General features: G+C 36.1%; 1 protein-coding gene across 4 annotated transcripts in view; it reads left to right on the top strand.

Moving 5' to 3' along the window:
• The window catches only part of LOC132152697 (unconventional myosin-Ib-like), a 73801-nt gene that overhangs the window by 25418 nt on the left and 34892 nt on the right, over positions 1 to 13491 (top strand). For all 4 annotated transcript variants that reach the window (XM_059561509.1, XM_059561508.1, XM_059561507.1 and 1 more), the window contains exons 4-5: positions 8088 to 8182; positions 12433 to 12537. In XM_059561509.1, the coding sequence (XP_059417492.1) occupies positions 8088 to 8182; positions 12433 to 12537 (200 nt within the window). The remainder of the gene's footprint in view (positions 1 to 8087; positions 8183 to 12432; positions 12538 to 13491) is intronic.

Below are 13491 nucleotides of genomic sequence, written 5' to 3'. Positions count from 1 at the left end.
ACATTACTTTCTCCCTACATGTGAAGCTGTATCTTATTAATGTCGCATTATTTCATTCAGAAATAGGCCTAATGCCGATATGAAATGTTTACAAACATAATAAACACTGTAAACATAGCTATGCTATTTTAGTTCCCCTCATTCCACAACAAATCCTTTCAATTATCAATAGCCTGTTTAAAAAAGAACTAGAATAAAAATAGCTTATAAGAACTTATTGCAACATAAACAAGCCAAAATGAATTAATATAGGTTAAAATGAAACTGAAACCCAACGTTGGAGCTCTCATTTGACACAAAATCAAATGTTACCGTATTCACAATGTGTTTGAATACCAAATTATTAATTATTATAGCCTACTTCACTCGCTTTCCAATATCCATGTAAAACAAAATGTTTTGCATAACATCATGGCGGTACGGTGATAACACTTAACAGCACAGATTTTTATTACATATTTAAACTGATCAGTGTGTTTTTTTCCCCCATATGTTCGACTGACTGTATTTTATTATGATAATGAACAGGCTGCATTGTCAAAGTAGCAAAGCTTCATTTTGTGCGCGCATGCGGCGCCAGCGAAATCACTTGATTTTTTTTTTCCTTCTAACATTGGAAGGAACTTCTCCTATTAGTCACAGATATTCAGAATTGTAAACCGTTTGCCTTTATTTGTATACATTCACAATAAAAACAAATCTTTTTGCGTAAAAGAAGCCTAAAGAAAAATAGGATGCCACTTTTCTGCCATCTTTTTCCTTTTGTGCAGCAAAGCATTTTTCGTTCATTTTCATAATTTATTATTCAAGTAAAAATGTTTCTCTCATAGGCCTATTTATTCGCTATATATAGCCTAGCTTTATTATGTTTTTCTCCACTCACAGAAGCGCTGCAGGTGCGTGATGTGATATGATGACCATGTGAATCCACATGTTCTGTTGTTTGTTGCTTTTTGCGCATGTAAAAATAATCCCTGGGAAACACATGTTAGTATTTTTAACGGGTCACTGACACTTATTCTTTCTAATTTATTTCAATTCTAATTGAAAATAATCTTGTCGGTTAACGGTTAATAATCGGTTAACGAGCGTCGGTTATCGTTTAGGAAAAATAACTGAAATGAACATCCCTAGCATAAATTGATGTCTTACAGTCTGCGTTTGCTTTTACCCAAGACATCACAATCTGCGATCTAGCAATTGTAAAGGACATAAAAACTTTATTTTTGTATTTATTTCAAATAATTTTCTTTACAATCAATTCAACACAGTTTTATAAGCTGCAAGTGACTCACATTCATCATGTTGCTCAACCCACACATGCTTACAGGTAATATTATATAACATTTGTCGGCAAATACCTTTTAACATTCACATGGACATTTAAGTGAATGTGTCATCCTGGTTATTGATTATCAGCAGTGGCTTTTAGCACAGAGATAGATGAACTCTGGACTTTGCATTGGCAGATATGCTCTTTGGTAGAGAGGGAAGCTTTTCAAATGTAATTATGGCCACCCACCCTCACCCTTTGCCAGTATAACACAAAGCAAACTGCTTCTGTCCTTGCAGTATTCACTGCCTACAATTCAAAACTGAATTAGTCCCCCCAAAAAAGAAAGAAACATTATGGGATATAGTGGGGTCCATTGGGATATAGTGGGGAAAATGCTCACTTCCCAAATGGAAAGTCCCTTATAGGGGATTGCATGAAAGTTGGATGAGGGCTTTATTATGTCCACACTGTTTGTTCTGGCTCAGGTTGTGTAATAACTTAATCACCTCTGTCATCAATAGCTATGACTCTGCATGCAAATAAAAATGTTTACACTTCTTTTGTCTGTTAGTCAGAGTTAAACATAATTCGACATTAAAGGAGTTTGACTGGCTTTTCTATTTATATTTTCTATTGTCAGTTTTTAATGTGGAAAATCTTTGACTCGAAATGTAATTTGGAAACAAATAAATGTTTAATTGATTTACTGATTAGTTCCTTTGAGAACCTTGTCCAGTATTTAAACAAAATACATGGGACTTTAACTAAGCGTTCTAAAGTATTCCAGACAGGCATGTAGTAATCGTGTCTGCTCACTGCCACATGTCCATGATTGCTTATCTGCTTTGCAAATATTAAAGTAGCATGGACCTTTGTGGATTTATGATCTGTAATGGTCACATGTCGAAAACTATGGTGTGTCATGAACTTGGCCTCAGCCAGTATTTGCTTTTCTCACTTGTTTACATTCCTGCTTTGACTTTGACTCCTTGGTTTCTCTAGGTTTTAGCAGTGACTTCACAACTAACTTAAACACCTGACCTTCATTTTTCACCATTGGTATCAGATGAACTCTTACATTTGAAAGAATCTAACCACGTGTTTAATTATTAGCCGTTTTAATTAACATTTGTCTAAAACATTACTGTCCAGTTTTACCTTACCAACATTTGCAGTCTGTTATGTCACTGTGAGAAGCCTTTGCTTTATTCACAATCTCAAAAAAATATTTGTGAGTAATGTAACGGTTTCTTTAAATAAACCCTTGTTTTCTTCATAAGAATAATGTCAACTTTGAGAACATTCATTATATCATGCTGTTTTACAGAAATATGAGACGTTTTATAAAGTTTGTATAAGCAAGCAACCTTTGAGCTACTCAGCCATGCTATACGGTGTTAACTTATGACCATTATATAATCGCAATATTGTACCCCATAATGGTATTTATTTTGGCTCTCAAAATGTGAAGTTAACCCCACTCTCAGCATGTTCACAATCCCTCTCTCTCATTTCCTGCAACAGGGTTGGATAAACAAGCTTTGGCTCATGTAGAACAGTATCCCTTTGGCCACAGCCAGATATTGCCATAATGACATCGTTTATGGTCTTGTGGTGACTGCTTGTTTCCCTGAGAGCTCTTCATCCATTGACGGTCATACTAGGTCAACCACCCCACCGCCCCATTTAGACTTTTTTTTATGTGGCATGTTCATATATTCTTCCTTTGTAACCACCCTTCTGTGAGTGTGTGCGTGTATCACCCTCTATATTGGTGAATGCCATTTCTAATTTGGGTTGTGGTTGATTTTGAATATTGGAAAGCCTCTTTCTATCCCTGAAGAGTGTGGGAGAATGAATGAGAGAGGATGTTCTCTCGGTGGGGTGTCAGGACACCAGAACACATGAAGGTTTGTGCTAGACCTCTAAAACGCTATTGTTTTATAGTGGAATACATTTTAGCTCATCCGTTTTCCTGTGCGTCGCCAATAGCTTTTTTTATAACTGCTAAGACAGCATATTAAGGTATCATAATTGTGCTTCTAATTCAAAGGCTGTTCCTGAATACATCTAAAATGGCTTGCATTGGCCAAAGTCCAAGGCAGAATCATGTGTATCCTTTATGGAAAGCGCAAACCCTGAATGCTCAGTGGGCTCTAAAAAAAAAGAAAGAAAGAGGCTTCAAACAAGCAAGATAAATATCAACTATACTTATTTACTTCATTTAAAAAGTGTTGGTGAAAAAAAAATTCAATATGCTTTAATATAAGACTCATATTAATATAAGACTTTTGCTGTTCGCATGTTGCTGAGCTAATTTCTGTAGGGTCAGCATAAAGTTAAAATTCACCCAGTCTATTTTATAAATGCATTTTATGGGTCCTATTCTTTGCATATGACCTCATAAAAAATAAATCTGTCTTTTGTTTAATCATGGCTTCAGTAAGGGCACAAATTCCATATATCACATGAATAATGGGTAAAGCATGCCATTGAATGCACACTTCAAGATCTCGATGAAAGTATTGAGTCCTCCAGGTACTTTTCGCCAACCGTCTTACTTACAGAGTAAGTAATTTCAGTCATGCTACTCTTTTTGCCTATTGTATAGTAGGGAAGTAGGCACATTTGGATGTAGTGTTTATTTTCCCCTCAGCTTGTCACAGTTCATTCTGGAATTTCCGTCTACTTGAAGGATGCATGCAGCACTGCCTACTCTTTCCCAAAAGAATGTATGTTCTCTTAAAATGCTTCACACAGACAGCTTGTTAGGTTTTTGAGTAGGGCCTGGATATAAGTCTCCATAGGTCTCCTCAAAGGAGATGTGGGACACGTGGCATAACATACAGAGCATAAACGTCGGGAAAGCTGAGTCAGTGCAGACAGAGGGAAGCGGTAAAGTCATCCGGTTTTGGGTAACTAAAAACAGACTCCCGTGTTCTACTTCCTGAAGGTGTGAAAGGGCCAATGGAAGGGGGTCCCAAATTTAGGTCTCCAACACCCTATTGTTTAAACACTTGTGACAAACAATATGTGCAAGTACCCCTGTGTTAAAACAATCAGCAAATGGAAGATACGTTTTTTTTTAATGACTCATGAAAATTTCTTCCTGAAAAACATTTACATCTCAGAAGAGTTTAAACTGTTTTACTAAGTAAATTTTATAGTAAAAGTGAAGTCTTTAAAGGGGTCATAAACTGCCTTTTCATTATTTGTTTAACTGTTCTCTGAGGTCCAGTTATAATATTAACAAGATTTTTTACATCAAAAATCATCATAATTTAGAAGTATTAGGCTATTTTCTATCCTGTTTTGACCCCCTCATTGGAAAGCTCTGTTTGAATAGGCATGGCGGATTGCAGAAAACACCCACTGCTATGATTGGCTAACAGTTGTATATGTTGGACAGCCAACATCCTTCACAGATGGATGCTGCTGTGATTTAGGTTAAAAATTTGTAAATAATTTTTCTGAAAATCATGTGTCAAATGGTTATTTTGTAAACGAATCTGCCATAAAATTAAGTCAACAAACAAGTTCTTACTGACAGGGTCTGGATCTTCATTAAAAACGTTAATCCACTCTTTCCTAATGTTGGGATCAGAAGAAATGTGTTGCAAAAGCTGTGATTTACCACAACTCGCCCATGCACAGCGTCGTCTTTGGCTTTTGTGTAGACTTAGGCTGGCGAAAACTTACTGGCAAAATCACTGAGATTGAACAATTGGGAATCACATTGTCTTATTTCACAGCTCCCATATGGAAAAGCATCACATCTGGTGACTGTTTGCTGTTGCTGTGCAATAGCTTCTCCATGTGCATGTAAAATAAGACACACTAAAGTCAATAAAACAAAAAAGAGCATTGTGCTGGAAGCAGCTGAGGTGTGTGTGGCCACCTGGTTGAATGCATTTTTTGGCCTTCCTTCTCTGTAGCTTCCATGGGCCATTGTTTGTTCCAGCGGAGTCCGTGATCACTTCATCACAAGCAGGAAAACATTACTTCCACTGTGGCTCATTCTAAAACGCATACGGATATCCTATTCCAGTGAACAGAGCTGTCCAGCTTGCTGAGGCGTGATTCATTATTTGGCTACTGTGTATTTTGTCCTGCCCCCAGCTCTGTACATTAACACCATTGATACTGGCTGTATTTGGGTGCTCTTGCTCTTGTGATTAGTTTTCCCTTATAAGGAAGATTGTCCTGCATACTATTTTCTTCCATGTGCCCCATGTTACGGATTTGAGCCTCACCGCAGCCTTAAATCAAACTGAAATTACTGTTAAATCTCCTGTAGGCCATGTGTTAAAGGACATCCCTCCTCCATTTATCATGAAACACTCGTTCAGCTCATGGACAGTTGGGGGCTCTTCAGGTCAACAGCTCATGGATTGCTTCCACTGATGTTCACATTGGTTCTTTTTGAATATCTCTCTATTGTGTCAGATAGAGTGATGTTTGCATACTGTAGAAATGACTCCCTCTTGTAAAGTAGACTTTATAGAGTAGACTGACCCCTCAGAGAAGATGTTCTCACTTAACTCTTAATTTCCTCTCGCTCTGCACATGGTGTGGATCCAGGCGGGCATGAAGATACAGTACATCTAATGATTCCCTGGCCTTTTAGTGCAAACCAAAGCTCAGTTTTTGTTTAAAGTTGGATCGGGACGAATACCACACATGCGCCTCGTCCCATTTGTCATTGGGAGAGTTCTTGTATCTATTTTGTTGCTCTATATGGACGGCCTGCAGGGGCCTAAGAGTCCATTCATATTCAGATTTAAGCTATTCATAACGTGGACCCTTCGCCAGTGTAAAAAAGATTTTGCAATGCGCTCTCAGACTGCCTGAAGTCTCATGATGGTCCAGATTTGCCACTTTGGAAATTTTCCTTCAATGGACCCCCTCCCATGGCCCTCTGCCAGGACTTGGATAATTGTATTATGCTTCTCTTTTGTTCGGGTCACGTAGAGCGTTATTGCCACCTCACAAAGCTCAAACATCTGCTATCTAGGCTGTGCACATTTCTGTGTTAATGTAATGCCGCATGCCCTCTCTGGCTCTCCTACTCTTCTCTTTTCCTCACAAGTCTTTCCCAGGCCTCCGCCCAGAGCCCAAACCTCCATCAGATGGACTCTATATTTTTTGGGGTTTCATTCTCAGTCCAGTTTGTGGAGCATCAGTTTGTTCTATTCTAGATTTAGTTTGGAGTGTTACTAGTAATAGTAATCGGTTAGAATAGTATCTTCATACAGTAATTTTCATATTATAGGCTCTGTTTCCAAACTTAGTGATCTGCTTTGCTGTCTAACAGCAATTTGCATCAAGAAAGTTAAGCTAGTCTGTGTTCTGTGCAAAGTTTTTTTTGCAAATTTGAAGTGACATGATATGGCTACTACCAATAGGAGTTTGTCTGATATTGTTGGTTGTAGCTGTTGATTAAAACACTTTTACTTTATATGTTACTGATTTGATACACTGTACATAGATAGCTTTTTGTGCCATACAAATACCCCTATTCATGTAAACCACACAGGAGGATCGCAGTTCGTTTCAAGAGTTTAGCATTAGCGTTTGGAAGTAGCTAACAATGCAACTCTCCAAGCATAAAAAAAAAACTTGTATATAATAATTTATAAAACAGTTTTTAACCTGTTATTTTAATGAACTGAATTGTTTATATTGGTCCCAGCTTTTTTCCACCATATGAAATGGATTTTGTTTCTTTTTGTTGTTGTGCCTTCTGGCATTTTAGAATGCAACCTATCATCCACACACTTTTGGAACAGCCTACAATGCCTAAAAATTCTTTATTTGTAGGCAGATTGCTTTTGGAGCCAAAGTGTCATAATATGGTCTTTCATTTGTGCTATTTACCCATTTATGTGAGCTGAAAAAGTCCTGACATGCCTTTGACCCATTTTAGGGCCTTTCAGTGACATTTTCTTAAGCATCCAAACATCAGAGATGGCAGTTTTGTCATGGTCATTAAGAACATGCATATCAGAAATTCAGAAGGTATAACATAAATTGCATTCAACCTTGTATCACCTTATCATTGTTCTACCGTTTCTTGTTTTGCTATACACACCACTAGCTCCCCGTGAACCTGATAAATCCAGAACTTTATGCATATTAGAGGAGGGGAACTTCATGCAACATTTCCCTCACAATCAGACCTATTATTAGTGGTGGTGTTGGAAAATTCCTTGGTAATTATTGTTGAAAAGTACAGACTGTGAGGAAACTGCGAAGTGGAACAAAATGGGTTGAAATTAGCAGTAGCTGTTTTTAGGCAATATGTAGCCTAATTTATTTAAAGCTGATCACTCACTCTGGAGAGTGCCAGTCTATAGTGTCTTTTAGTATCCTGCCCTACAGAAGTGCACTGAGGCTGCTGCTCTTGTCTTTTTTTTTTTTCTTCAAATGAATCATTTACAATTACATCATTGTTACAGTGCCCCCACTGGGTTATAGAATCGAATGACCCACTTTTCTATTGTTTACTGCGCTGGAATTTATGGAGAACAAATCTAATTACTGATTCTTTTCTTTCAGAAGATTTTCCTGTTTGTTTTCCATTACGAATCCCAACATAAGTGTAATAGTCCTAGACAGTGTACACAATTTTTAAGGAATGTGGCTTAAAAATGGATCACAGGTCCGTTATGTATTGCAGGGAATAACAATGGTAAATGCATTAATAAAATGCAACTAACTATATAAGCACACAGGTGCCTAACTGCAAAGGAAAGCTTTGCTTTGTTAAATCAACTTTTAAAGCCTGAATATTCTATCTCTCTCTTCTCAGTTATGCTCTGGCAGATGAGGCCTACCGGTCCCTGCGGGAACAAGATAAAGACCAGTGCATTCTCATCACTGGAGAGAGCGGGGCAGGAAAGACGGGTAAGACCACTTAAAATGCTTAAACACGAGTCAAGCTAATCAGTAACTATTTAACATTAGTGATTGTTCAAATGTTATATCTTTTTTTGTAGTTGTGAATAGAGCTGGGCGATTTTATCGATTTAATTTGAACTTAGAATCCCATTTCACGCATGAGACGCTGCAAGAGACATTGCAAAAGACGTAAGCGCAACAGTCAAACGCATTTATGTTTACGTAGAAAAAACAATGGAAAATCAGCTAATAAATCTAATTAAAAAATTATCTAACAAAAACCTGTAAACCTGTAACTAGACTTGTGCCGGTATTCGGTAATGCGATATTGCGGTGATTAATATGCGCGATATTGTTATCGTGGGCACTTCTAAATACCGTGAATAAATATACATTACAAATTATTCAGAATTTGGAATGCATTTTAAGAATAGTATTCCCATCAGCTGCTTAAAATGCACAACACCGCTGTATGCTGCTTGAAAGAGCGCGTGCTCTCTGATGTAAACAAACACGCATGAGAAGCACATGGAGGAACACGTAAATGTAGCTATTGCTCATTGTTTAGCTGTGCATTTATTGAATGAGCACTATGCAATGTCCGAACTGATTACGCTATATTTTATGTATTGCACTGTATTTTATGTAAAATATTTTTCTATTTTTAAACTGTCTTAAATTCAAGTCAATTTTTAAATCATTTTCAATTTCTTAAATTGCTTGTTTTATTTTTGTGATTTTTCTTCATGACTTTTTTTTTACTTTCTTTTTGAATTACCATTGTGTACGAAATGTGCTATATAAATAAACTTGCCTTGCCTTGAATGTTAATGCATTAACTAAGGTTAACTAATGAGGTCTTACAGTAAAGTGATACCTATTGGTTTTTGTAGTTCTTTTGCACTTTAATCTGTAAAACATTTAACTTTTATATATTTTTCTGTATTGCTTTATTGTTTTAAATGTTTAGTTATTTTTGTTATAAGAAAAAAAGTTATTTAACCTGTTATACTGTATTATGACCACTTTTTTAAAACAAAATTTCAATACTGTGATTATACCGTATACCGTGATAAAAGCATTATTCATTAACCGCAACAGGACAATTTGATACCGGCATATCCCTACCTGTAACTACTATAGCTTATATCTGAAATTTCATGTTTGCATCACGGTGACAGGCTGAAAGCTGCTGTTCATCGTTTTTACAGAACATTTATAGTCTACTGGTGATATACCTTCAGTCATTTTGAATTTGAATTACCTTGACCTTTGAGATTTCTTTTAAAGAATTTTCCTTGTATTATTTCTGAACATATATAATATGTATAAGACAAGTTTGTATAAGATGTAGTTGTAGTTCATTCATCTTTTTTTGCAAAGATATTTAACAAGGGATTTGTTTAACATTTACATCGTTGACAACTTGAAATAGAAATTTAACTAGAGTTAATAAAGAAAAAAGTTACTTTAATAAAGTTGTACTTACATTTTCTAGTTGAGTAGTTAAAAATCTGCAAAATATGCATGACAATCGTGATTAATCGTGTTTGATTAATCGTACAGCCCTAACTCTGATGGTTTGCATTTGCAATGCATTTTTTTTTTTGTGGTACAAACAGACAGTATGTCATAGACTCTGAATAGATTGACATTGGTATGGTTATGCAAGTTGGATTAATCTGCAATCTAAAGTAATGATTTAGATTAAATTAGTTTTGGGGAGTAACATACCTCTTTGAAGTGTGCTGTCCATCTGTGTTGGAGCTTTTTCGAAAATTGCATTTAGATCCTTGTGTCAATCGGTTCATCTGGTGTTGGGAATCAGATCAAAATCTACAAATGGGGAGCAGGTGCCACGTTTCTGAAAATTTATGAGCCAATCATAAATGTATCAGCATTTTCATTCGACTCCCATCCTGTGTTTTCATATGAATACAATCTCATATTCTCCCTTTGAGATATCACATAATCTTCCTTTGTGTTCTGAATAGCAAACTGTTAATTGATTAGAAACTTTTTGTGTAATTAATTTTATGAATGAGTTTTAAATTTTAAAATTGGGAAAAGTAAATACACATTTTTATTTTAGTGTTTGAATTGTAAGTATTTATCTAACAAGCAGGTATAGTACTGTGATTTTCTGACTAATCATTTGTTTGAGTTGTCTTCATGTCAGCTCAACTCTGTCATGTTCTTTTAGTTTAGGATCTTTTATTACTTTGTGAATGCTGAAGATTAACCACAGCCATGTAGCCGTACAAAACTGGACTTCTCTTGGTTTAAAATGTTCATCTCACTGTGCCAACCGTTCAAATCTAGGACATCTTAGTCAAGGCAATGAGATAAAATGGGATTGTGATAATCCACACACTACAGACTACAGAGCAAGGGTTGATAAAAATCATTGATGCTTATTCAAGGTTACTCTGGTAATTTCAAAATGCTCTTCTGTACTAATGAAAATGTACCCCAGCTCAGCAATAAATGAAATTGGGCTCTTTTATTCATTGTTCAGGTCCTATGCTTAAAGCTATAAGTAATGAGGAGTTATAGCATAATTTTCTATCCGCTTTATTATCACTCTGCCATCTCTTCATGTATTAGGTTTGATCAAAATGTTTCATACGTTAAGTCCTGTGAATTGAGCCAAAAATAGCCATAAATCTCTAAAACATAAGTGGGCGTCCTTGACTTCAGAAAACATTTAATGTCAGCACTTCTGTGCGCAAGTCACTGCTCTCATACGTCCAAACATGGAAAAGTCATTAAGCGTTGAACAAGATAAATGTCACACAGCCACTAGTGCCAAGTAGATTAAAATCATTCCATATAAAAACTAAAACAGTTTTAAAAAAATAATATATATATATATATATATATATTGGACCATACAAATAATTTATTTAACATTGTTATATTTGCCAAATTGCAAATATCCACAGTAGGGCTGGGCGATATATCGAATATTAGCGATAATATCGGAATAATTTTTACGACGATGTACAATTTGAATATATCGGGAATATCGAATATTTCAAATTCAAGCATACTTTCCCAAAAGAACGCGCCGAATGTCCAAAAAAGGAACCTGTAACTGCTGACTGCTCTACGCCCCTCTACTACGAGAGCTGTAATGATAGCGGTTGCCAGATAACAAGAGTTTAAATCTCCGAATCAGAGCTCCACTGTTACAAGGATACATTTTCTGCCCGGTGTTTGCTTATTTTAAGCAATCTGGCAAGAAGAGCCGCCGACGGTAAACTGAAAACACTAACAAGCTGGAATTGAGCGATTTAATGAAAGCGTCGTTGTATTGTTTGCATTTGTGATTGCAAAATAAATGCACTTACTCGACCGTTGATGTTTGAATAGAGAAACATAGGCTATGGCCATTTGGAATTACTATTGGGAAATTTCACTGATATATTTTTACCAGTTTCCATAATATAGACAGAGAGAATGCAAAAGTCTTTGGTATTCATTTATATATATTTATATATAAGAAATAGCTATGTGCTTCAGCAACTAGCTCCCCATCTAAGAGGGTTTTTAGTGTCAGTAGGAACATAGTTTCATGCCACAGAGCTTCTCTTAAAACCGCAGACAGTTGACAGACTTGTGTTCTTATCTTAAAAACTTGTTAAAAAATTAATATATAATACTTATCCCACTTGCATAGTTTAAATTGTGAATTGCATGCACTAAAAAGTTGACAGAATGCACTTTCTGTAACTGTTACTTAATTTGCACTGCTTCAGTTACATATAGGCCTACATGTATTCATTTAATAAAAAGCAGTAAGTGATCTCTTGGTCTAGATTTTTTAACTGCTTAAATTAGCTGTTTAATCTAAATATTTTTTTTTTTAATGGGCAAACGAAAATCATGTTTTATTTTTTATTATTTAAATGCAAACATATCGAGATATATATCGAATATCGTAAAAATTTTGACAATATCGAGATATCATTTTTTTTTTATAAATCGCCCAGCCCTAATCCACAGGCTTTCCGCTCTATTTGAGTTGTTCAATCAACTCTTCATGATTAATTATCAGCTCAATGGGATGTTGAAGAAAACAGCTGATCTCATAGTTGGCTTTGAAAGAATGGGGGAGTTTGGATCCTGATGTGATGTGGGAAAGGCGTTTTCTCCCTATAAGATGAGCAGAGTTGATGTAAAGGGAATTTTTGGAGTGAGGTCTCGTCTAGAAGTTGCCCCCTGAGCTCATTCTTCTGTGGTCTGATTTTCAGAGGCCAGTAAGTTTGTGATGTCGTATGTGGCGGCAGTGTGTGGGAAGGGCCAGGAGGTGAACGAAGTGAAGGAGCAGCTGCTTCAGTCCAATCCCGTGCTTGAGGGTGAGTCTTCCACATCTTCGGTCATTTCACACCTTTAAGAAACTCCGATCCCTTGGCTTGCCTTAAAACATGCATCATATGTTCTTGAATGTACCAGCAGGTAGGTTAATAGGAAACTTTGTGGCAGATCTTTTCAGATTCTTGAAGAAACGTTTGGAAGCAGATGATTGGAGACTTACATCATATGTATTTCCCCATTATCTTGCCCTACTTTCAGCTAAAGGGCCAAAAGCTTTTGGTCCCTGTTGGCAATAAGTGTTTTTTTATGTGGTGCCATGAACAGGAAATGCCCATAAGTGATGAGATGAAGTACAGTAGGAATGCCCAGTGCTTCTTGGCAGCAGGACTCCGAGCAGAGTGAAGTCCCACATCTGTGAGAGTTTAGCTGCTGGAAGTAATGAGCCCCACACCGGGGGTCCTGCACATTTCCTGCTGCATGTTTCTCTACCATAGACTGTCTGAGTATATGTAGCTCATATATTTGTTCTGATGGAAAATGTGGACATTATTTTTTATTTAATGTTGTAATAATTAGGGACACGTTACATTTAAAAAATTAAGGTTCTATTTTGGTTCTGTAAAGAGCCTTTCACAAATTTCCTTGTGGTTCATAGTAGTTTTAGAGTGGAAAATAAGTTTTAAAATATTGATTTTAAGTTATTTTTAGTTATTTTAAGAACGGTTTACTGAAAGGTTATTTGGGTAACGAAAAAATGGTTCTTCCATTGTATCGCTGCAAAAAAATTCAGTTAAATCATATTCAAATAAAAACACTAAAACAAGAAGTGTTTTTACTGAAGAACACGATGGTTTCTGAAAGAAAATGGCTGTCAGACCAAATGTAATGTGTCTGTTTTTGTATGCAGAGTTTCTATAGTCATGGAAAACTTCAGGGATTTATTTTGTCTTAACTTTTTGCAGTCTAGTCATATAATGAGTGGAAATAATTTAGTT

Source organism: Carassius carassius, chromosome 11 (assembly GCF_963082965.1).
Source record: "Carassius carassius chromosome 11, fCarCar2.1, whole genome shotgun sequence".
NCBI classification, from domain to species: Eukaryota; Metazoa; Chordata; class Actinopteri; order Cypriniformes; family Cyprinidae; genus Carassius; species Carassius carassius.
This window is presented reverse-complemented; position numbering and strand designations above follow the sequence as displayed.